The sequence below is a fragment of the Gorilla gorilla genome, chromosome 13 (assembly GCF_029281585.2).
Source record: "Gorilla gorilla gorilla isolate KB3781 chromosome 13, NHGRI_mGorGor1-v2.1_pri, whole genome shotgun sequence".
NCBI lineage: Eukaryota > Metazoa > Chordata > Mammalia > Primates > Hominidae > Gorilla > Gorilla gorilla.
The window spans coordinates 42,386,740-42,412,378 of record NC_073237.2 but is presented as its reverse complement, the minus strand read 5'-3'; the positions used below and the strand labels follow the sequence as shown (position 1 = coordinate 42,412,378).

Sequence of the window (25,639 nt, the reverse complement as noted above, 5' to 3'; positions counted from 1 at the left end):
GAATAGCTGTGAGGTAGTCAGTGTGTCATCTTAATACATTGTTCTTAGTTCTTTTTCCAGCAAACTCTTTGTTTTACATTTAGTTCACACCGCAAATTAGTAAGTCAGGCTTGGTGCTTTTTGACCCATACATTAATTTTCATTACTGTGCTTAATGTACAATCCATGCCAATTACATATTATTAATTAGTGGCACTAGTATTAGTTCAAATTTTCTTTTCTTATGTAATTAATAGGGCCTATATGTGAAAGTTACTGTGTTTCTGTAAAATGAAGTATTTTTTTCCTTATGCAAGGAATGACATTAAAATCTTCTGAGTAGGGAATTTAAGAGGCAAGAAAGGAGTAATTTCATTTGGATAGCTGAAATTGAGAAACGTTTTATAGAAACTTTTCAGGTATGAAGGATAGTAGTAGAGATGTTACATGAGTTAGCACTCATATATTGAATTAGTTAAGGAACCAATGTGGGAATCTAGGTCTTCTATCTTTCAGTCAAGTCCTTGTTTCACTTTTCTTCATTCCCTCTTTCTTTCCTGTTGTTATAAGTAGAATAGGAAGATATTGAAAGTATTGAGGCTCAACTGTTGTTGCCCCTTTAATTTCTAAAATTAAAATTGTCTTATTTTCATATATGTGTGATTGTGTATCTAGGTATCTCTTTGTAGCTTAGTAATTGAACACTGTGAACTACACCAACCTAAGCATTATTCTCCAAGTTTTCATCAAATAACTAGACAGTTTCTGTTAATACTGAAAATCTAGTAAACGTGTCAGAATTTGGTTATGATTAGTTGCTGACATAAAACATGAGGGCAGACCTCACTATACTTTAGAAGATACTGGCTTTCACATTTGCCCCAGAAGGCAGTTCACATGAGTGCTTCTTCAGATAATGTCTCTAAGTTTTGCATATCATTAGTTCTACTTGCTACACTTTTGATAGAGTGGCAATGTATTGAACATTGTAAAAATTATGCTGTATGATTTAAAAAATCCATCTCTGGTAAAGCATAAAAAGAAAATGAGTATATGTTTCACTGTTGAAAATAATTGAGGGGTAATTATAGAATCAGCAAAAAGAAAAAAACCCTACTGACTATTACATATCAATGCACACAGTGTGTTAGTATTTTCAAAAAAGGGAGGGCAATCTCAGTGTAAGTGTAAATGAAATTAGTTTTTGTATATATTTGCTGAAGGTCTGTTACCTAGCTTCATACGATAAATTATTTGGTGCTGGTCACAATATTGTGCTTGCCATATTAGGGAAATAAAATATCATGAAAGTATTCCTAAGTATACATTTTCCCAGAGGCGTTTGGGGTTTTATCAGTCTCGAGCTCTCCTCTTGAAACTGTTTCATTCCTTAGTTATGAAATTACTAATTTTAACCATTTAAGGCATAGGAAATTTTACATAGATTTTGCTTTAACAGCAAAACACCCTTTAAGAAATTCATCCACTTAGGTGAAAAATAAAAGACAAAAATGAAGCCAAATGAATGTTATTAAATTTATAAATTTATTTAACTTTCCAGATCTTCTTGGAATAAATGTCAGGTAGTAGAATTTGTACAAACCTTGGTAATGTCTTAGGTTTAGATACGAACTTAACAGGTATATTTAATTTTCTGTATTCCACAATGGAGCCAGAAGCAGGACTCATGAAAATAGTAACTATATGTTTTTGCATGTATCCTTCAAAGTGAAATCCTTAACAAATTTAACAGTATATATTAGGCTGCTGATGAAACAGCTAAACCTGTCTGCCAGGTGGCTTCGAAAATGGAATTAATTTTTACATGGCATTGATAAGTTACTATTTCAATACAACCAGGTGGTAATTGATACCCAATAATGTTTGAGGTTTGCTTTAAATAAAAAAAACTAACAAAACAAAAAAAAAAACAGTGTAATATAGTACTGTGGGATCCACAATAACATTTTCTTTAGTTTCCCTTAATATCAAGTTGTCATTAGGAAAGATTCCACAAGTTATTTAAACCAGAAATGAAGTAACGTTTCATATCTATTTCAAGGGATAATTTTTCATGACCCAGTATAATGCAACTAGCAAATTTAAACATCTTGGAATTTAAGATATAGAGGTCAAATTAAGGGATTTTATAAACCAAATGGGAGATTTTAAAGTATCAACTGACTTCTTTTATATAGAATGTTTTCTAATAATTGTAAAATACTGTAACTTTAAAAATATTATTCTTGTAGCCTCTAATGATTGAGTGCTTAAGTGATAACTAGAAATATATTTTCTGTCCCTGTGCTTCAGTTTGAAAATGGAAGTTCCATTATCTTTGTTCCAAAAATTTGGGTTTTTACAGGTGTGTTGGGGGGGGGGGGTTATTCTCCATATTGTTGACGTTTTAAAATAGTTTTCAAACAAACTGTTTATATTTACTAGAAGTTAGAGAAAGAAAAGCCACCTTAGGAGCTTACAAGGGAGATCATTGTGTATTTCTGCTTTTTTTTTTTTTTTAAAAAGTTATCTTCATGTGTATCATTCATGATTTTGGAGGACAAGCTGGTGCAATTGGAAGAAAAGCAAGACAACCATAATCAGCTTTGGAACTAGATGCACTTCTTTGTGCATCCATGGAATGAATATCTTGTAACCTTTGGCAAGTTACTTGATATTTCTTTGCCTCATTGTCCTCATCTGGGAAACAATACCTATCTCTCAGGTTTAAATATTAAATTAACAAATATATTTTAATGCATACCTGGTACAGATTATGTGTCAATAAACATATCCTTTCCCCAATAACATATGCTCTGATTCTCAACTTTCCCCAGTAATATGTTCATTTTGGGAATAGGAATTGGTAGAGAAGTAAAGATTTGTGTATTCAACTCAAATGTACTCCTTCTTATAAGTCTCCACTCTCGAATTACTTGTTTCTGTTCCTTTTTTCTCTTTTAAATGTGTATCTGGTAGAATGAGCATTTAGAAGTACAATACATGTATACATTTTGTGTTTCATTTTCTATGGCATAAGTAAGCAGTTTTTATGAATTGCTGGTATTGCTTATGAGCAATTATTACAAACGTTGAGAGAGGGGAACCCCTGTGAACCTTTAACATTTCTCAGGAGTTAGTAGTAAATCCATGAACATGTATTTTTAAACCAAATTACCCACCTCTTGGAGTTCAATCTCTGTTAATTCTTTATTAAAGTAGTGAAGTATCAGTTGTTCCAATGATATAATGATCAAGCAACCCTGGAAATTAAATCCCAAAGCAGTGCACCTTTAGTTTGTTCAGTGATAGTAGGACATCCCACGAGCCATCATATATTTTCAAGTTTTTATACTCAATCTATTTTTTCAGCAATCTTTTGGGAAATATCCCAAGATAATTTACTGCATAAGTGCATCTATCTTCTAAAAGACATTTGGAATATTTCTTAGTCTGACCTCTGCACCCTGAGACACTCTATAAAGGAAACAATCAGAAAAATTTAACAAAGAAATAAATAGGTTAAGAAGAAAGCAATCTAGGCATTTGCACTGAGTTTGCAACAGTGCCATTGCTACATTTAAGAGCTGTAGTTCTTCCTCACATTTTAACTGAGAGCCACTAGTTATGTTACTTAAAATCTCCCCATTAAATAAGACAGTTGCTGAACAACTAAAAAGTACAAAATATCACAAAATCAAAAAGTAGCAAGTCATAAGGGGATTTCCGCATCCTAGCATGTGTATGTCTGTGTGTGTGTGTGTGTGTGTGTGTGTGTGTGTGTATGAAAGAAAACGTTACTGTTAACCGTTACAATTGCTCTCACTCCACTCCACCACCTCATCCTGTGTAGTCTGCCTGCGGAACCCGCGGGAATCTCTCCTCAGTGTAGTAAGAGCAAAGGCCAAAACCCTGTGCAAAGGTGCTCTGCAGCGTCGTGATCCAGGGATTTTAGCATCCGTCGTCGCTTGCACATCCTCTCTTACCCTTCTGCTATCTGGTGGAGTTGGGCGAGGGTCTCCAGGGCTTCCAGAGAGTGTCGTTTCCGCATGTGACTTGCCATGCGCTCAAACTAAAGCGCCGCCGGGGACTTACTGAAGCCTACCTCGGCCCCCGTCCACTTTGTCCTCAGTCTTCAGGTTTTCCTTTCTGCCGCTAGGGCCTAAGTTGTGGGTTCACCATAACTCCTCAGCAGACATTGGAGTGAACACACCGACTGCCTTCACCCAAGTGCTAATAACTGCCTTCTCCCACTCAGCGCTGGAGTGGGAGATTCATCCATCGGAAGATTCGTAGCCACCAGGGCCAGTCAAGGATTTCATATGCACTTTCCCTCAGAAAACCCTGAAAAGCAACCAACCCTGGAATGTCACACACTCCTAAATATCCCTGGAAATCCGCTTCTCTGTGTTTCGCTTCATGGTGAGTGTCGAGGGCCAGATAAGACAAAGAAAAAAATGTATGGAAGGTTATTCCCGGTCGGCTCCTCCTTCCGGTGAGTCTCAGACAGGCTTGCAGGCTTACAGGCTTTCCGCCGCTCCCCGTTGGCAGCCTTCATCGAATTAGGTGGGTGGGGGTGGGAAATTGGGTAAGAAAATAAAGTCGTTGTGGGCGGCTGGGGAACCTGGCGTCAGTCCCCTGTGGCTGTGCGCAGGTACCCTGCAACGTCGTGGTGGCCCCGCTCCTCGGCCAAGTCCACGGGCAGACGACCCCAGGCATCGCGCACGTCCAGCCGCGCCCCGGCCCGGTGCAGCACCACCAGCGTGTCCAGGAAGCCCTCCCGGGCAGCATCATGCACCGGTCGGGTGAGAGTGGCGGGGTCTGCGCAGTTGGGCTCCGCGCCGTGGAGCAGCAGCAGCTCCGCCACGCGGGCGCTGCCCATCATCATGACCTGCCAGAGAGAGCAGAGTGGTCAGAGCCAGGGTGTGGGCAGGTATGGGAGATGCCGGCCGGGGCAAGGCAGGTGGAGCCATTTAAAGAAACACCTAATTGTAAAGTTTTCACCCAGTGCAGAGGTGTTCAGGTCTCTGATGTCTGGTGTTTCTTCATTTGCTGATGCAATCCGCTTTCCCACCCCACCTTCAGGTTATACTCTACTCAGTACAAATTAAATGCCATTTTATTCTCTAAACGTGCAGAGACAAGAAAGTTGATGGTAAAGTGATGATCATCATTATGGAAAAACAAATCTTGATTTCCATTGGAACATGGGAATCTATTTTGTTAAATGATTTATGGGCAGAGTTAAATTTATTCGGCTTTTAAAGTTTTAAATTATTTGCCTTGCTGACCCCTCCTCCATAATCCAGGTCTACAAATATTTATTAGGTAGTCAACTACTGTTTGTTGGAAGTTGGGAGTAATGGTTTAGGGGAGAAAATAAACAACTAAGTTTTTTTCTTTCTTTTTTTTTTTTAATTTATTTAGTTCTCATAGCAAATCCCGTGTGGAAGGCTTTTGTTTGTCATGTGTCTGTGCTCATAACTGGCTTGTAGTGTGATAATTTGAGCCAAAGTTGGAGATTAGAAGGGAAAAGTAAATTAAATCATGCAAAATCTTATAAAATTATAATAAATGATTTTTCCTTAACAGTTCATCATTTTAAATTTAGACTATAATATTTTTAATGTAACATAAAACTAACTATATTTGTATACTACAGGATTTTATAATAGCTAAGATTTAAAAATGTTAAACAGTAAATATTTTGCTATATAAAAAGAGCTTGGGCCAGGCACAGTGGCTTATGCCTGTAATCCCAGCACTTTGGGAGGCCATAGCAGGCAGATCACCTGAGGTCAGGAGTTCGAGACCAGCCTGGCCAACATGGTGAAATCCCGTCTCTACTACAAAAAATAAAAAATTAGCTGGGCACAGTGGGGCGTGCCTGTAGTCCCAGTAACTCAGGAGGCTGAGGCAGGAGAATCGCCTGCATCCTGGAAGAGGTTGCAGTGAGCTGAGTTTGTGCCACTGCACTCCAGCCTGTCCGACAGAGTGAGGCCTCATCTCAAAAAAATAAAACAAACAAATAAATAAATAGAGCTTGGATGTTAGCAGTCAATCAGAATGATGCATAACTTAGAAAAAATGATGTTTTGCAGGAGTAATCCTGTAGCAGCCATTTGTGTATATGAACATTATGAAAACATTTGCTGTCATATTTTAAGTCAATTATAAGACAATTTTTGGTAACTAAATGTCTAAAATCGAGTTATTTGTTATGGGTTTATGCACTTTAAAATATACCATTTAATTGAAAGGCAGTATACTTTTCATGTTTTGTTGGCTTGTTTCATTAATATTAGAAATGTTCATTTCATCTCTTAAAAACCGTGATAAGTTATATCTACTAGTGATGTAAGGATATTTTACATAGAAAAAAAGGGGAAAATAGCTGTTCTTAGTATTTCAGAAAATGGTGAATTACATATATAACTTGTTTTTATAATTATTAAAATTTTAAGTTTTTAAGACGCACTTTACAATATTTTTGCTCCTTTAAAAATCCCTCATTTGTTACACCATTATTCTAAGAATTCAGAAGAAATGAACACTTCTTTAAAATCTACACTATTAACAAGATCCCTTAATATTAGCTTAGTTTTAGAGGGTGATAGTGAGGTGAGTACTGAATATGACCACTAGCCAACGGTAAAGTACAAAAGAGTTGTCCTAGATTGTAAAAGAAATTAAAAATATCAGTACTAATTAAAGCAGGATTCGTAGTTAAACATTGAATAAGTGTATTTTAACAATGAAGATAAAGATGCATTATTTATGAAGATCCTTTGCCATTCAAAAAGGACCTAACAGTTGCTGCAGGAATATTTTTGTAATCTGGGCACTGAGTATGATAATTAAAGAATGAGAAACCTATAGAACTATATATTTTTTCTCTTATGCATCACTCATAAGACACTGCTAACATAAAAGGAACTAAGTACTGTGGTTGAGGAATCCCGTCTCATTCTCAATTAACCTCTATGAGAAAACAATACAACAGATTTCATATAGTAGCTTAGAAGTTTACATTGATTTTTTCCATGTACTATGATTTTGTAGAATTCCTTAAATCCAATCTAGAATGTGTAACTTATAGTTTACTTATCTTTATCGTTGAAAGCAGACAGACAAGATAATCTTCTTCCCTAAATAAGCTTTCCTTTTCTCCTTTTCTCCCCAATTCAGTCTATTCCTTGCATCTCTGATCATGAGATGGCAGAACAAAAACCACTAAAAAAAGCTTAAACAGTGGGTTTTTCAATGTCTCTCTTTAGGATTTTTGCTGGGTAAAAGCCTGTTTTACGCGTCGAATGCACACCTCCGGCCAACGGAGACTCCTGTACAAATCTACATCGGCGATCTAGGTTCCAGCCCCGATCCGCCGAGGCCGCGCCCCGCGTTCGCGCGCCCCCTGCCGGCGAGGCCCTGGGGCCCCAGCTACCTGGATCGCGCGCCTCCCGAAGCGGTTGACTCCGTTGGGATCCGCGCCGGCTTCCAGGAGCTGTCGCACCTTCTCCACTAGTCCCCGCGCCGCGGCGCTGGCCAGACCCTCATCGCTGCCGCCCCCACTGGGCATGCCCTTGTTCTCCTCGCGCATTCCGCAGCCCCTAGACGCGCAGCGGCCCGGATAATCCACCGTTGGCCGTAAACTTAACGACACTCTTCCCTTCTTTCCCACGCTGCTCCGGCGCACTCTCTCCTTCCTAGGAGAGCTGGGCTCAGCTTCATTACCCTCCCGTCGTCCTTCTGCGGCTTGGGGCCCCGTGCAGTGGCCGAGCGGCCGGTCGTTAGCTCCGGGCTTTTCCTGGCGCTCAAGAACGAGCGGGCGCGCCTGGATTGCTTCTGGGAAAAAGCGCCTAGCGCGGCCGCAGCCGAGCTCAAAGCCGCTCTGGCCGCAGGGTGCGGACGCGTCGCGGAGTCCTCACAGCCCCGCCTCGCTCTGGCAGAGTGGGGAGCCAGCCGGCAAAGAATTCCGTTTTCAGCTGGGCCAAGGGGCCGGCGTCTCCCCACCCCCTTAGGCTCCGCCCCCTGTCCGCTGTGATCGCCGGGAGGCCAGGCCCGGGCCGACGCGTCACGAGGGCGGGGAAGCCTGCCCAAAGATGCTAGGACGCATGCGCCAAAGACTGGGCCAGGGAGCCGCCAGGAATGCCGGCTGCACTGCTCGCTGGATGTCCAGTAAAGCCAAGGCTAATATTTTGGGAATGTTCACCACTGCCCTCAGCTCCTAATCCCCAGTAGGCGGAGCAGAGGATTTCTGTTCCTTCAGCCAGCCAGTTGGTTTCACTGTGGAGACGTTGGTGGCTCCCTTGTGACCGAGAGAAAGGCATTCAAAATAACTCCGTCTTTCTTAAGATGTCTGAAAGCGACAGCTCTGCACCTGTCATACAAGTTAAATTCATCCCCAGGCAGTACTTGGGCTTCACAAGTTTCATAACTTGTATCAACCTTAGCAATTTTCTCTTGGATGTGTCTTTCTGTTTGAATTAGTCAACCATAAAAATAGAGAAAAATCCCAAGAATCACGTTTTGCGTGTGCTTTTTAATTCTTTCCATTTTTGCATTATGGATACAACCCTTAAAAGAGAAAAAAAACTAGTTAGAGATTGAGAGTGGCAACCTGGCACACATAAGACAAAAAAAATTATACTTTAAGAATCTGAGATCCCAGTTTCATCATATTTGTACAGTAAATCTTTGTTTGCACTCTTACCTATTTAAACCCACTTTGTCAGGTATCTTATTTTTATTTATCATGAGTAATAAAGGAAATTTATGCAGTAATAATGAAACATCGTAAGAGAGGGGTGTGGTGCTGGGCTTGTCATTAAACAGGCTGAACCTGTCATTAAATTCTCTTCTGAAGATTTAAATGCCAAGTGCTTTTTTTTCCCTTCCTAATCTTCCTAGGTGAGTTTGAATCAACATTTATTACTTAAAATATTTAAAACATTTCAGCGGATGCTACATTGGATAGGAAGAGAACCGCAAGTTATGGATTTGTTGCCTAAAAACTTTGGTGAGGAACTGCATAAGTGGACCTCTCCTAAAAGTGAACAATTTTTGTTTACAGAATCATTTTGGTTCGGAGTGCTGAGGAAGACAAAGTCTTAACAGGAGGGCAATTGCTTGTGTATTGCAAAATGAGAGTCTTCACATGTTTTTTTTAGAATACCTTAGCTCTGACTCCTCATCCCCCAAATCCCTGTAGAATTAAAAAAAGCTCTTTCTTTTAAAGGCAGTGGAAGTGCCACCATCATGGAAGTGGTGGTTAGGGCTGAAAATCTACTGACAGAGCCTCAACAGAGCTGAAATCCACCTGGACAGGGAAGGGAACCCGGTGGCATTAATAACAATTTCTTTTTCTTTCCCATCCAACCCCCATTTCCTAGTCTTCAGTTTCTTAATTTCTCTACCTTTTACTCTTATGCTCTTGCTTTGACCTTTGAGTTTCTCTGAAACTTATCAGAAAAGTTAGGACAAGATAGTCTGACCCAATTCCTGAGCCATTTTCTTAGGTAGTAAATATGTCTGAAAAATGAAAGCTGTTTGGAGTTGATAAGGAAATGGAAGATAATGTTTTTCTTTGAGGGGGACATAAAGAATGGTGATAGGGAAAGAACCAATGACTAAGGAGAATGACTGAGAATCTTCCACGAGGCAGATGTGTGAGCCTCGCGAAGCAAGTTGACTGAATGAAAAACAACTTTGGGTAGGGAAAATGTTGCCGGGGGCATTCGCGCTTACTAGCACCACGGACAGCGCTTTGCCTATACTCATGCCTGGGTGGTCTTAACCAGCTCCAGACAGAATTCTAAAGCGTCACACTTGATCTTCCAAAGCCCCTTTTCTCCCGTCAAATAGAAAGGACATTATGGAAGCTCAATGAATTTCTTTGAAAAACCAACCTGCTCAACCTGGTTTTCAAATATGATTGGATTTTATCTAATATTCTCTGTATAAAGAATATTATATAGTCTATATTTAGAAGACGAGAAGAGAAATCAAACTTATTGTGTACTCTGTACCAAGTGCTTTACAGCTGTTGTTTCATTTAATACTCATAAAACTCCTCTGTGGAGTGTGTCCATATTTCAATTTTACAGACAAGCCAAAAGGATCAGAGAATTTGAGTGACTTGTATACTAGCTAATCATTGTTGGAGGTGGGTACAACTTTTGCGACTTCAGAGTCTTTTTACCCTTTATACTACATACTGTTTTTTTTTTTTAGCAGCTGTCATGGTAGGCTTAACTGGAAAAAAGTAATAAACTGGCTTATAATTATTTTTCAGTCTACACTGTTTTCCAGATGGCTCACCTCACAGCACACCCTTACCAGACTTCAAAGATGACATTTCACATGTAATACAATAGCACATTTGTCTTGGACAATACAGTGAGATTATGAAACATTTTACCTCTCGTTGAAACCCAGCTGTCTCTAGGGTGAAACACAATCTGTTGTTAATGCTTTAAACACATTTAAAAGATGAAGTGGATGGGAACATAGTGGGCAGCTGAAACTTGGAATTGTCAGAGCCATGTCTTTTAATAAGGTGGAGAATTTATAATTGAGAAGAAAGAAAGGGAAAGTTAATGGTAAATTGGCATAGAATTTTGGAGGTCAGTAGAAGGGAATGAGTGGTATCCATTCCAATGTTGCACATAACTCAGATCACTAGTAATAATATTTTTATATTCTAGTTGGTGAAATTGTCTGTATATGATCTTGATATAGAAGTATGAATAGATCTGCCATCCTCTTTTTCTTCAGCGAGGCAGCCGAGCTTCAGACACAGAGATGCAGATCTTTGTGAAGACCCTCACGGGCAAGACCATCACCCTTGAGGTCGAGCCCAGTGACACCATTGAGAATGTCAATGCGAAAATTCAAGACAAGGAGGGTATACCCCTGACCAGCAGCGTCTGATATTTGCCAGCAAACAGCTGGAGGATAGCCGCATTCTCTCAGACTACAACATCCAGAAACAGCCCACCCCGCACCTGGTGCTGCACCTACGAGGTGGCATTATTGAGCCTTCACTCTGCCAGCTCGCCTAGAAATACAACTGAAACAAGATGATCTGCCATAAGCGCTATGCTCTCCTGTACCCCTATGCTGTCAACTGCCACAAGAAGAAGTGTGGCCACACCAACAACCTGCGCCCCAAGAAGAAGGTCAAATAAGGCTCTTCCTTCCTCGGAGGGCAGCCTCCTGCCCAGGCCCCATGGCCCTGTAGCCTCAATAAAGTGTCCCTTTCATTGACTGGAAAAAAAAAAGTATGAATAGAACTGGTTGACTGGCCAAGAGAAACAGCGACCTAACCTTGCCCTCATTTATGCACACTTTTGCATATGATTAGGACTAAGATAGTGTTTGTAAGTGAGAAGAGAAGGAAATTCATAATCACTTTTGGGGCTTTTTCAAATTTTTTATGACACACCTTCCCACCAGGAGGTTTGATTTTCTCCATTTTATGAGTTGGGTTTATTGCTCCGTGATCCACAGTATATCCACTTCTATATTCCCATGTGTTTTTCAAGATTAATTAAATGGTGAACTTGTTCATCATTTTAGTATCCGTATTAGTTTGCTAGGGCTGCCATAACAATACCACAGACTGAGTAGCTTAAACAACAAATATTTATTTTCTCAGAGTTTTAACTTCTCCTGAGGCCTCTCTTCTTGACTTGCACATGGCCATCCTACTGCTGCCTCTTCACATAGTCATCCCTCTGTGCACACATGCCCCTGGATCTCTTGTGTGTGTCCAAATTTCCTCCTCTTTTGAGGACACCAGTCAGATTGGATTAGGGCCCACCCCAATGGCCTTATTTTAACTTAGTCACTTGTTTAAGGGCTCTATTTCCAAATACAGTCAAATTGTGAGGTATTGGGCTTAGGACTTTAACATAAAAATTTTGAGGTGACAGAATTTAACCCATAACAACAGCATCTTAATTTTTACACATTTTACTTTTCATTTCTTTTTAAGCTGTTATTAATAATTTATTCATTTGAATAAGGATTAAAATAAGGCTAGGATATTGAAATTGGTTGAAATTGCTACAGCCTCTTGTATCTCTCTCTCTCTTTTTTTTCTTATAAGGGACAGGTTTCATTCACCTTGTCAACCAGGCTGGAGTGCAATACTGTGAGCAAGGGTCACTGCTGCCTCGAATTCCTGGGCTTAAGGGATGCTCCTGCCTCATCCTCCAGAGTAGCTGGGACTACAGGTGTTGGCCACCATGACTGGCTAATATTTTTGCTTTTTTGAAGAGAGGAAGTCTTGCCATCTGGCCCAGGCTGGTCCCGAACTCCTGGGCTCACACAATTCTTTCAACTCGGCCTCCCAAAGTGCTGGATTGCAAGTGTGAACCACTGCACCTGGCCTCTTGTTTCCTCTTAATCTACAGTTTCCCCCTTTTGCCTTCTTTTTTCGTCTTTCAATTTATCTATTGCAGAAATTGGCTTTATCTGTAGTTTTCTAAAGCTTGCATTTTGCTGAATGCTTCTTTATAATGACACTTAACATTTTTCTTTGTCATTTGTATTTCTCATAATTTATTATTTAGGCCTAGAGTCTGTATGTGATTCAGGTTTGATATTTGGGCAAAAGTATTTAATAAATGGGATTACGTACTTTCACCAAGAGACACATAATATGGTTGTCTCTTTCTATGATTCTAGCAGCCATGGATAATTATTTCATAGATTATTATTTTCTTGGGGATGGCAAAATGGTGATGTTCTAATTTTACTATTCCTTCATTTACTAGCTGGAATGTCTTTTTAAATTATTTATTTATTTATTTATTATTTGAGACAGAGTCTTGCACTGTCACCCAGGCTGGAGTGCAGTGGTGTGATCATAGCTCACTGCAACCTGCAACTCCCAGGCTCAAGTGATCCTCCCACCTCAGCTTCCCCAATAGCTAGGACTACAGGCACACATCACCTGGCTAATTTTTAAATTTTTTGTAGAGATGAGGGTCTTGCTTTTTTGCCCAGGCTGGTCTCTAACTCCTGGGCTCAGCCTCCTAAGCTCCTCCTGCTTCAGCCTCCCAAAGTGTTGGGATTACAGACATAAGCCACTGTGCCTGGCCTGGAATATTTCTATATAGAAAGTTCTCTTCATTATCTACTTCATTGCTTTCAGATATATGTAAGAAAGACAGGATAAACCACTAGATTTTGAAATGTATTTATAAATTTTCAAAATAATGAGTTGAGTCCCAGCATCTTTCTTTTTTATTATTATTATTATACTTTAAGTTTTAGGGTACATGTGCACAATGTGCAGGTTAGTTACATATGTATACATGTGCCATGCTGGTGTGCTGCACCCATTAACTCGTCATTTAGCATTAGATATATCTCCTAATGCTATCCCTCCCCCCTCCCCCCACCCCACAACAGTCCCCAGAGTGTGATGTTCCCCTTCCTGTGTCCATGTGTTCTCATTGTTCAATTCCCATCTATGAGTGAGAACATGGCGGTGTTTGGTTTTTTGTCCTTGTGATCGTTTACTGAGAATAGTGATTTCCAATTTCATCCATGTCCCTACAAAGGACATGAACTCATCATTTTTATGACTGCATAGTATTCCATGGTGTATATGTGCCACATTTTCTTAACCCAGTCTATCATTGTTGGACATTTGGGTTGGTTCCAAGTCTTTGCTATTGTGAATAGTGCCGCAATAAACATACGTGTGCATGTGTCTTTATAGCAGCATGATTTATAGTCCTTTGGGTATATACCCAGTAATGGGATGGCTGGGTCAAATGGTATTTCTAGTTCTAGATCCCTGAGAAATCGCCACACTGACTTCCACAATGGTTGAACTAGTTTACAGTCCCACCAACAGCGTAAAAGTGTTCCTATTTCTCCACATCCTCTCCAGCACCTGTTGTTTCCTGACTTTTTTTTTCTATTTCTAGACTCTTTATTAAGATTCATTTTCCTATGAAAAAGTCCATTCTTTAGTCAGTTCTACACTGTCTTGATTAAGGTAGCTTTATAGGAAGTCTTTAAATCAGGTAATGTAACCCCTCAAATTCATCCTCCCTTTTCAAAATTGTTTGGTCATTCTGAATCCTTTACTTTTTAATATAAATCTAAAAATTATCTTGCCAAATAATCTTGTTTGAATTTTAATTGGGATTGTGTGGAATTTATAGATCAATTTGGGGAAGACTGTCATCTAAAAATATTGAATCTTCAATTCATTAACATGAATTTATTCCCCCATTTATTTTTATTTATTTATTTATATTTATTATTATTATACTTTAAGTTTTAGGGTACATGTGCACAATGTGCAGGTTAGTTACATATGTATACATGTGCCATGCTGGTGCGCTGCACCCACTAACTCGTCATCTAGCATTAGTTTCCTGACTGTTTAATGATTGCCATTCTAACTGATGTGAGATGGTATCTCATTGTGGTTTTGATTTACATTTCTCTGATGGCCAGTGATGATGAGCATATTTTCATGTGTGTTTTGGCTGCATAAGTGTCTTCTTTTGAGAAGTGTCTGTTCATATCCTTTGCCCACTTTTTGATGGGGTTGTTTGTTTTTTTCTTGGAAATTTGTTTGAGTTCATTGTAGATTCTAGATATTAGCCCTTTGTCAGATGAGTAGGTTGCGAAAATTTTCTCCCATTTTGTAGGTTGCCTGTTCACTCTGATGATAGTTTCTTTTGCTGTGCAGAAGCTCTTTAGTTTAATTAGATCCCATTTGTCAATTTTGGCTTTTGTTGCCATTGCTTTTGGTGTTTTAGACATGAAGTCCTTGCCCATGCCTATGTCCTGAATGGTAATGCTTAGGTTTTCTTCTAGGGTTTTTATGGTTTTAGGTCTAATACAAGGGACGTGAAGGACCTCTTCAAGGAGAACTACAAACCACTGCTCAATGAAATAGAAGAGGATACAAACAAATGGAAGAACATTCCATGCTCATGGGTAGGAAGAATCAATATTGTGAAAATGGCCGTACTGCCCAAGGTAATTTATAGATTCAATGCCATCCCCATCAAGCTACCAATGACTTTCTTCACAGAATTGGAAAAAACTACTTTAAAGTTCATATGTAACCAAAAAGGAGCCCGCATCGCCAAGTCAATCCTAAGCCAAAAGAACAAAGCTGGAGGCATCATGTAACCTGACTTCAAACTATCCTACAAGGCTACAGTAACCAAAACAGCATGGTACTGGTACCAAAACAGAGATATAGATCAATGGAACAGAACAGAGCCCTCAGAAATAATGCTGCATATCTACAACTACCTGATCTTTGACAAACCTGAGAAAAACAAGCAATGGGGAAAGGATTCCCTATTTAATAAATGGTGCTGGGAAAACTGGCTAGCCGTATGTAGAAAGCTGAAACTGGATCCCTTCCTTACACCTTATACAAAAATTAATTCAAGATGGATTAAAGAGTCGTAGCATCTTTCAAAGGTGACTAATGATTTTAACATTATTACTATAAACCTATAGGTTTAAACATAATTGCCATGTTTTAACCCATTATAGTTATTATTCCTGTTGATGATCAAGCTCTATCTTTGGCCAGTGGGAGCCTCTGCAAATTGATTACTGAATCTTTTTGACATGGAACTATTAGTCTTTGACAAAATCTTTGATTTCTGGTGTGACAATATATTCCAGTTTTATCTTATATACTTCCAGTCCTATACATAATATTAACTTTTTTTCAAAGAATTACTGGTTTTATTTTTAGTGGGAAATGGCATTTAAAATAAGGAAGTCAGCCAGGCACAGTGGCTCACGCCTGTAATCCCAGCACTTTGGGAGGCCGAGGCGGGCAGATCACAAGGTCAGGAGTTCGAGACCAGCCTGGCCAATATGGTGAAACCCCATCTCTACTAAAAACAAACAAAATTAGCCGGACATGGTGGCACACACCTGTAGTCCCAGCTACTCGGGAGGCTGAAGCAGAAAAAAATAAATAAAATAAGCAAGTCTGCCTATATGGGTTATCTACCTCTTTTTTAGGGCTCAACCTACCCCTTTCACACAAACCCAACTGAATTCGGACTCTATATGTGCTAGGCAAGTTTGAGCTTCTTCAGGTGTACACACAGGGTTTACTGAACTCTGGCATATAATTGTTTATTTATTCATTTTATCAAGTTTTGTCCTATCATTGAAAGTCATTCTTGAATAAAGTTATTATATTTAGTTCAGTTACTGCAGACACCCCATTTTGAAAACATTGTGTCAACATTGGCTTGTGTACCTTGTCACATCAGTAATGTACAGTTCTCATTTACCAGAAATTTTTGTATGAACAACATATTGAAGTTATTAAGTTAATGAATTCTGCCAAGGTATTGGTATATATTTGTTTATTATAAGCATTTAAAAACAAAGGAACCTTTTAAAGTTGAAGATAATTTAATGGGCCATTGCATGCAAAGAGGTGTTGCATTAGTAACCAAACTTAAGCTACTGCTGAAACAACTTTATGCTTGAGTTAGATATGTTGATGGGAGCCAATAATTGTGAAATTTGTGTATCCAGACTCTCTTCTGCTCTGTTTTTAATGGATCTAGTGTTAAAGTTAGAATCTAGTGCATTTCACAACTGTTGCTATTATAGATGGAATATCAGGAGGGGTAGTGAGGTATTGAGATAGATGAAAACATTTTCTAAAAGTGGCTCACGCCTGTAATCCCAGCACTTTGGGAGGCTGAGGTGGGTGGATCACCTGAGGTCAGCAGTTCAGACCAGCCTGACCAACATGGCGAAACCCCGTCTCTACTAAAAATACAAAAATTAGCTGGGGGTGGTGTCAGGCACCTGTAATCCCAGCTAGTCGGGAGGCTGAGGGAGGAGAATCGCTTGAACCTGGGAGGCAGAGGTTGCCTGTGCACTGGGGCCACTGCCGTCCAGCCTGGGTGACAGCGCAAGACTTCATCTAAAAACAAACAAAGAAAAACATAATCCATGTATGTGATGTAAAGAGCGCCAACATGTTTATATCCTCCTATTTCAATCTACTTTTACTTCATCTACATTTTTAGCAATAATATGAACATGAAATCTTGAATAATTAGCTATCTGTAATATATTTACTCATCCACTCAAAATATTGAGCCCCCCCCCCATAAATATCATACACTATATTCTAGGTACAGGTGATAAACAATTCAGAGAGTATTAATTTCAAAACATGGTAAATGCATAGTGAGAGAGCTGATCTGGTCTGGTGGTTGAGGGAATCAAGAGATATTTGAGTTGAGGTCTTTAGTATTATAGAAAATTAACTAATCAAAAGAGAGGCAGTCATTCCAAGGAAGGGCATGTGAGTCAGAAGAAACTGCATGTGGCAAGCTCTGAGGTGGGACAAAGCAAGGACACATTGAAGGAATTGTGACTGGAGCATAGGGATGGAGGAAAACATTGTAGCTAGCTGAGAAATAAGCATGGAAAAATGTTGTAGAGCTGTATAGGCCATGTTAGGACTTTTGTCTTTATCTTAAGGATAAGCCATTGATGTGTTTATAAAGACACATGGCTCTCCCTCTCCCTCTCCCTCTCCCTCTCCCTCTCCCTCTCCCTCTCCCTCTCCCTCTCCCCCTCCCTCTCCCTCTCCCTCTCCCACGGTCTCCCTCTCCCTCTCTTTCCACGGTCTCCCTCTGATGACGAGCCGAAGCTGGACCGTACTGCTGCCATCTCAGCTCGCTGCAACCTCCCTGCCTGATTCTCCTGCCTCAGCCTGCCGAGTGCCTGCGATTGCAGGCGTGCGCCGCCACGCCTGACTGGTTTTCGTATTTTTTTGGTGGAGACGGGGTTTTGCTGTGTCGGCCAGGCTGCTCTCCAGCTCCTAGCCGCGAGTGACCTGCCAGCCTCGGCCTCCCGAGGTGCCGGGATTGCAGACGGAGTCTCGTTAACTCAGTGCTCAATGGCGCCCAGGCTGGAGTGCAGTGGCGTGATCTCGGCTCGCTACAACCACCTCCCAGCCGCCTGCCTTGGTCTCCCAAAGTGCCGAGATTGCAGCCTCTGCCCGGCCGCCACCCCTTCTGGGAAGTGAGGAGCGTCTCCGCCTGGCCGCCCCTCTGGGATGTGAGGAGCCCCTCTACCTGGCTGCCCAGTCTGGAAAGTGAGGAGCGTCTCTGCCCGGCAGCCATCCCATCTGGGAAGTAAGGAGCGCCTCTTCCCGGCCGCCATCACATCTGGGAAGTGAGGAGCGTCTCTGCCCGGCCGCCCATCGTCTGAAATGTGGGGAGCACCTCTGCCCTGCCGCCCCGTCCGGGATGTGAGGAGCGTCTCTGCCCGGCCGCCCCATCTGAGAAGTGAGGAGACCCTCTGCCCGGCAACCGCCCCGTCTGAGAAGTGAGGAGCCCCTCCGCCCAGCAGCCACCCCGTCTGGGAAGTGAGGAGCGTCTCCGCGGGGCAGCCACCTCGTCCGGGAGGGAGGTGGGGGGGCCAGCCCCCCGCCCGGCCAGCCGCCCTGTCCGGGAGGGAGGTGGGGGGGTTAGCCCCCCGCCTGGCCAGCCGCCCCATCCGGGAGGTGAGGGGCGCCTCTGCCCGGCCGCCCCTACTGGGAAGTGAGGAGCCCCTCTGCCCGGCCAGCCGCTCCGTCCGGGAGGGAGGTGGGGGGGCCAGCCCCCCGCCCGGCCAGCCGCCCCGTCTGGGAGGGAGGTGGGGGGGTCAGCCCCCTGCCGGGCCAGCCGCCCCGTCCGGGAGGGAGGTGGGGGGGTCAGCCCCCTGCCGGGCCAGCCGCCCCGTCCGGGAGGGAGGTGGGGGGGTCAGCCCCCCACCCGGCCAGCCGCCCCGTCGGGGAAGTGAGGGGCGCCTCTGCACGGCCGCCCCTACTGGGAAGTGAGGAGCCCCTCTGCCCGGCCAGCCACTCCGTCCGGGAGGGAGGTGGGGGGGTCAGCCCCCCGCCCGGCCAGCCGCCCCATCTGGGAGGGAGGTGGGGGGGTCAGCCCCCCGCCCGGCCAGCCGCCCCGTCCGGGAGGGAGGCGGTGGGGTTAGCCCCCCGCCTGGCCAGCCGCCCCGTCCGGGAGGTGAGGGGCGCCTCTGCCTGGCCGCCCCTACTGGGAAGTGAGGAGCCCCTCTGCCCGGCCAGCCGCCCCGTCCGGGAGGGAGGTGGGGGTGTCAACCCACTGCCCAGCCAGCCGCCCCGTCTGGGAGGGAGGTGGGGGGGTCAGCCCCCCGCCCGGCCAGCCACCCCGTCGGGGAAGTGAGGGGTGCCTCTGCCCGGCCGCCCCTACTGGGAAGTGATGAGCCCCTCTGCCCGGCCAGCCGCCCCGTCCGGGAGGGAGGTGGGGGGGTCAGCCCCCCGCCCGGCCAGCCGCCCCATCTGGGAGGGAGGTGGGGGGGTCAGCCCCCCGCCCGGCCAGCCGCCCCGTCCGGGAGGGAGGCGGTGGGGTTAGCCCCCCGCCTGGCCAGCCGCCCCGTCCGGGAGGTGAGGGGCGCCTCTGCCTGGCCGCCCCTACTGGGAAGTGAGGAGCCCCTCTGCCCGGCCAGCCGCCCCGTCCGGGAGGGAGGTGGGGGTGTCAACCCACTGCCCAGCCAGCCGCCCCGTCTGGGAGGGAGGTGGGGGGGTCAGCCCCCCGCCCGGCCAGCCACCCCGTCGGGGAAGTGAGGGGCGCCTCTGCCCGGCCGCCCCTACTGGGAAGTGATGAGCCCCTCTGCCCGGCCAGCCGCCCCGTCCGGGAGGGAGGTGGGGGGGTCAGCCCCCCGCCTGGCCAGCCGCCCCGTCTGGGAGGTGAGGGGCGCCTCTGCCCGGCCGCCCCTACTGGGAAGTGAGGAGCCCCTCTGCCCGGCCACCACCCCGTCTGGGAGGTGTACCCAACAGCTCATTGAGAAAGGGCCATGATGACAATGGCGATTTTGTGGAATAGAAAGGGGGGAAAGGTGGGGAAAAGATTGAGAAATCGGATGGTTGCGGTGTCTGTGTAGAAAGAGGTAGACATGGGAGACTTTTCATTTTGTTCTGTACTAAGAAAAATTCTTCTGCCTTGGGATCCTGTTGATCTGTGACCTTGCCCCCAACCCTGTGCTCTCTGAAACATGTGCTGTATCCACTCAGGGTTGAATGGATTAAGGGCGGTGCAAGATGTGCTTTGTTAAACGGATGCTTGAAGGCAGCATGCTGGTTAAGAGTCATCACCACTCCCTAATCTCAAGTACCCAGGGACACAAACACTGCGGAAGGCCGCAGGGTCCTCTGCCTAGGAAAACCAGAGAACTTTGTTCACTTGTTTATCTGCTGACCTTCCCTCCACTATTGTCCTGTGACCCTGCCAAATCCCCCTCTGCGAGAAACACCCAAGAATGATCAATAAAAAAATAAAATTAAAAAAAAAAAAAAAAAAGAGGCTGAGGCAGGAGAATTGCTCAGACCCGGGAGGCGGAGGTTGCAGCGAGCTGAGATCGTGCTACTGCACTCCAGCATGGGCAACAAGAGCGAAACTCCATCTCAATAAATAAATAAATAAAAGCAATAGTCATGAACATTCTTGTGTATGTACCTTCTAGTGCTTTTCCAAGTATGTATATTTAAGATAAATTCCTATTTTTGCCAGTTCAACGGATATGTAAATTTAAATTTTGATAGATTTTATCAAACTGCCTTTGTAAACATGGCTGTATCAACCTAGACTCCTATTAAAATCATATGTGTTCTTGTTTCTTAAAAAAAAAAATAATAAAGACACATGATGTGATCAGATTTTCAGTTAAATTTAAAAAATACTTGGAATGCATTTTGGAGAATGGTTTAGGGGAGAGGCAAGAGTGGATTCTGTGGGTCAGTAGTTCAGAGGATACGTTATGGTAGCTTGGACTAAAGTGCCTGAGCCAAGATGGAGAGAAGTAGACTGCTTTAAGACATATTTAAAGAATAACATCAGCACTTAGCAATGAACTGGAGATGGAAGATGAGGGAAGGGAAGGTGTTAGGCAGGTTTTTATAATGAGAGAGGTTGGTGATCATGGTCACCAAGGTAGGGAATGCTGGATGAGGATGCAGTTTAAGGTGAAGATTATGAGTTCAGGTTCAGCAAAACTGAAGTTGAGACATGGTGAACTATCAAGGTGGAGATATCCAGTGAAAGTTAGAGAGAGGGGTCTAGAGCTCAGGGAGGAGTGTGTATCCATAATTTGGACTAATTTACATTAACAGCTGTAGTAATGCAATTTTCTCTATACTGAAATGCAGACATTTGAGTATAGAAAATTAGCAGACATTTGAATATAGAAGAAAGATTTACTTTTCTTCAGAAAAAGAATAGTAGAGTATAAAGAATAATATTTAATCCTAGGAATTAATTCCAAACCCTTTAAAAAAAACTTTTAAGTTCAGGGGTACATGTGCAAGTTTGTTACATAGGTTAAACTTCTGTCATGAGGGTTTGTTGTACAGATTGTTTCATCACCCAGGTATTAAGTCTAGTACTCGTTAGTTAGTTATTTTTCCTTATTTTCTCCCTCCACCCATCTTCCACCTTCTGATAGGCCCCAGTGTGTGTTGTTCCCCTCTGTGTGTTCATGTGTTCTCATCATTTATCTTCCACTTATAAGTGAGAACATGTGGTATTTGGTTTTCTGTTCCTGCATTAGTTTGCTAAGGATAATGGCTTCCAGCTCCATCCGTGTCCCTGCAAAAGGACATGCTATTGTTCTTTTTTTATGGCTGCATAGTATTCCATGGTGTATATGTACCACATTTTCTTTATCCAGTCTATCACTGATGGGCATTTATGTTGATTCAAGTTTTTTTGGCTATTGTGAATACTATTGCAATAAACATACACGTGCAAGTGTCTTCATAATAGAATGATTTATATTCCTTTGGGTATATACCCAGTAATGGGATTGCTGGGTTGAATGGTATTTCTGCCTTTAGGTCTTTGAGGAATCATCACACAGTCCCCCACAATGGTTGAACCAATTTACACTCCCACCAACAGAGTCTAAGTGTTCCTTTTTCTCCACTACCTCAACAGCATCTGTTATTTTTTTTGACTTTTTAATAATAGCCATTCTGACTTGTGTGAGATAGTATCTCATTGTGGTTTTGATTTGCATTTTTCTAATGATCAGTGATGTTGAGCTTTTCTTCATATGATTGTTAGCCACATGTATGTCTTCTTTTGAACAGTGTCTGTTCATGTCCTTTGCCCATTTTTTAATAGGGGTGTTTTATTCTTGTAAATTTGTTTAAGGTCTTTATAGATGCTGGCTGGATATTAGACCTTTGTCAGATGTATAGTTTAAAGAAATGTTCTCCCATTCTGTAGGTTGTCTGTTTACTCTGTTGATAGTTTCTTTTACTGTGCAGAAGCTTTTTAGTTTAATTAGATTCCATTTGTCAATTTTTGCTTTTGATGCAATTGCTCTGTGTCTTCCTCATGAAATCTTTGCCTGTGCCTATGTTCTGAATGGTACTGCCTAGACTGTCTTCCAGGGTTTTGATAGTTTTGGGTTTTACATTTAAGTCTTTACTCTATCTTGAGTTAATTTTTGTATATGGTGTAAGGAAGGGGTCCAGATTTAATCTTCTGCATATGGCTAGCCAGTTATCCCAGCACCATTTATTGAATAGGGAATCTGTTCTCCATTGCTTGTTTTTGTCAGGTTTGTTGAAGATCAGATAGTTGGAGGTGTGTAGTCTCATTTCTGGGTTCTCTATTCTGTTCCATTAGTCTGTGTCTGCTTTTTTTTATTTTCTTAACTTTTATTTATTTATTTATTTATTTATTTATTTATTTATTTATTTATTCATTTATTTTTACCAGTGCCATGTTGTTTTGGTTGCTGTAGCCCTGTAGTATAGTTTGAAGTCAGGTAATGTGATGCCTCCAGCTTTGTTCTTTCTGCTTAGGATTGGTTTGGAAAATTAGGTCACTTTTTTGGTTCCATATGACTTTTAAAATAGTTTTTTCTAGTTCTATGAAGAGATTCAATGGTAGTTTCATAGGTATAGCACTGAATCTATAAATTGCTTTGGCCAGTATGGCCATTTTCACGATACTGATTCTTCCTATACATGAGCATAGAATGCTTTTCCATTTGTTTATGTTATCTCTGATTTCCTTGAGCAGTAGTTTATAGTTCTCCTAGTAGAGATTTTTTTTTGTATCCTGAGACTTTGCTGAAGTTGTTTATCAGCTTAAGAAGCTTTTGCGCTGAGACAGTGGGGTCTTCTAGATATAAGATCATGTCACCTGCAAACAAAGATAGTTTGACTTCCTCTCTTCTTATTTGGATGCCTTTATTTCTTTCTCTTCCCTGATTGCCCTTGCCGGAATATTCAATACTATGTTGAATAGAAGTGTTGAATAGAAACTAATGCTGCAAGCATTAGTTTCAAAGAACTTCTTGATTTCTTCCTCAATTTGATTGTTTACCCAAAAGTCATTCAGGAGCAGGCGTTTCACTTTCCATGTAATTGTGTGGTTTTGAGTGAATTTCTTAGTATTCATCTCTAATTTAATTGTGCTGTGGTCTGGGAGACAGTTTGTTATGATTTCAGTTCTTTTGCATTTGCTGAGGAGTGTTTTACTTCCAATTATGTGATCAATTTTAGAGTATGTGCCATGTGGTAATGAGAAGAATGTATATTCTGTTGTTTTTCACTGGAGAGTTTTGTATATATCTATCAGGTTCATTTGATCCAGTGTTGAGTTCAGGTCCTGAATATCTTTGTTAATTTTCTGTCTCGGTGATCTGTCTAATATTGTCACTGGGGTGTTAAAGTCTCCCACTATTACTGTGTGGGAGTCAGTCTCTTTGAAGGTCTGTAAGAACATGATTATGAATCTGGGTGTTCCTGTGTTGGGTGCATATATATTTAGGATAGTTAGATTTTCTCATTGAATTGAACCCTTTACCATTATGTAATGCCTTTCTTTGTCTTTTTTGTTCTTGTTGGTTTAAAGTCTGTTTTGTCAGAAACTAGGATTGGAACCCTGCTTTTTTCTGATTTGCATTTGCTTGATATATTTTTCTCCATCCTTTTATTTTGAGCCTATCTCATTGCATGTAAGATGGATCTCTTGAAGACAGCATACCGATGGGTATTGGCTCTTTACTCAGCTTGCCGCTCTGTCTTCTAATTGGTGCATTCAGCCCATTTACATTTAAGGTTATGATCTTGTCATCATAATGCTAGCTGGTTGCTTTGCAGACTTGTTTTTGTGGTTGCTTTATAGTGTTACTAATTTGTGTACTTCAGTGTGTTTTTATAGTGACTGGTAATGGTCTTTCCTTTCCACATTTAGTGCTTCCTTCAGGAGCTCTTGTAAGGCAGGTCTGGGTGGTAACTAATTCCTTCAGCATTTGCTTGTCTGCAAAGGATCTTATTTTTCCTTCTCTTGTGAAACTTAGTTTGACCAGATATAAAATTCTGGGTTGGAGTTTCTTTTCTTTAAAAACGTTGAATATTGGCCTCCAATCACTTCTGGCTTGTAGGGTTTCAGCTGAGAGGTCTGTTGTTAGTCTGATGGGGTTCCCTTTGTAACCTGGGCTTTCTCTCTGGCTGCCTTTAACATTTGTTCTTTCATTTTGACCTTAGAGAATATGATGATTATGTGTCTTGGGGATGAACTTATTATGGGGTATCTTACAGGGGTTCTCTGCATTTCCTAAACTTGAATGTTGGCCTCTCTGGCTAGGATGGGGAAGTTCTCATGGATGATATTTTAAAATATGTTTTCCAAGTTGGTTCCACTATCTTCCATTTTTTTCAGGTAAACCAATGGATTGTAGATGTGGTCTTTATATAATCCTATATTTCTAGGAGGTTTTGTTTATTCATTTTTATTCTTTTTTCTCTATTCTTGTCTGCTTGTCTAATTTTGGAAAGGTAGTCTTCAAGCTTGGAAATTCTCTCCTTCACTTAGTCTATTCTGTTATTAATACTTGTGATTGCATTATGAAATTTTGGGGTTTGGGAGCAGTGGCTCACACCTGTAATTCCAGCACTTTGGGAGGCTGAGGCGGGTGGATCATTTGAGGTCAGGAGTTTGAGACCAGCCTGGGTAATGTGGTGAAACCCCACCTCTACTAAAAATACCAAAAAAAAAAAAATCATAGCTGGGCATGGGGGAACATGCTTATAATCCCAACTACTGGGGAGACTGAGGCAGGAGAATTGCTTGAACCTGGGAGATGAAGGTTGCAGTGAGCTGAGATCGTGCCACTGCACTCCAGCCTGGGTGAGTTGAGAGTCCGTATCAAAAGCAAACCTACACATTTTTGTGGCATGTTTTTAGCTCTATCAAGTCAGTTACATTCTTCTGTATTCTAGCTGTTTTATCTGTAAGCTCCTCCAATGCTTTATTAGAATTTTTAGTTCCTTTTCATTTTGTTACAACATACTCCTATAGCTCTGCGAACTTCATTCCTATCCATATTCTGAATTCTGCTTCTATCATTTCAGCCATCTCAGCCTCAGCCTGGTACTGAACCCTTGCCAGAGAGGTGATGTGGTCCTTTGGAGGAAAGAAGGTACTCTTGCTTTTTGAGTTTTCAGTGTTCTTGTGCTGATTATTTCTTATCTTTGTGGGCTTATCTACCTTCAATCTTTGAGGTTGCTGACATTTGGATTATTTTTTCTTTTATCCTATTTGATGACCTTGAGGGTTTGTGTTATAAGGTCAATTCAACC

The 25,639-nt window shown here is 42.2% G+C and overlaps 1 protein-coding gene, 1 long non-coding RNA gene and 1 pseudogene across 3 annotated transcripts in view; 2 read left to right on the top strand and 1 right to left on the bottom strand.

The window, feature by feature from the left end:
• LOC109028365 (uncharacterized) overlaps positions 1-25,639 on the top strand; it is a 133,468-nt gene that overhangs the window by 7,193 nt on the left and 100,636 nt on the right. The gene's annotated exons all lie outside the window — the stretch shown is intronic.
• On the bottom strand, positions 1,502-8,038 carry CDKN2B (cyclin dependent kinase inhibitor 2B). Its single transcript, XM_004047879.5, has 2 exons — positions 7,424-8,038; positions 1,502-4,870 (listed from the first exon to the last, which is right to left on the bottom strand). Exons 1-2 carry the CDS (start codon positions 7,577-7,579, stop codon positions 4,610-4,612), a joined length of 417 nt encoding a protein of 138 aa, XP_004047927.1. The 5' UTR covers positions 7,580-8,038; the 3' UTR covers positions 1,502-4,609.
• On the top strand, positions 10,085-13,618 carry LOC101146667 (ubiquitin-like; annotated as a pseudogene).

Coding starts and splice junctions, on each gene's coding strand:
- CDKN2B (XM_004047879.5), bottom strand. CDS start 7,579: ATGCGCGAGGAGAACAAGGGCATGCCCAGTGGGGGCGGCAGCGATGAG. Junction 4,871..7,423: donor TCGGGAGGCGCGCGATCCAG/GTAGCTGGGGCC, acceptor TCTCTCTGGCAG/GTCATGATGATGGGCAGCGC.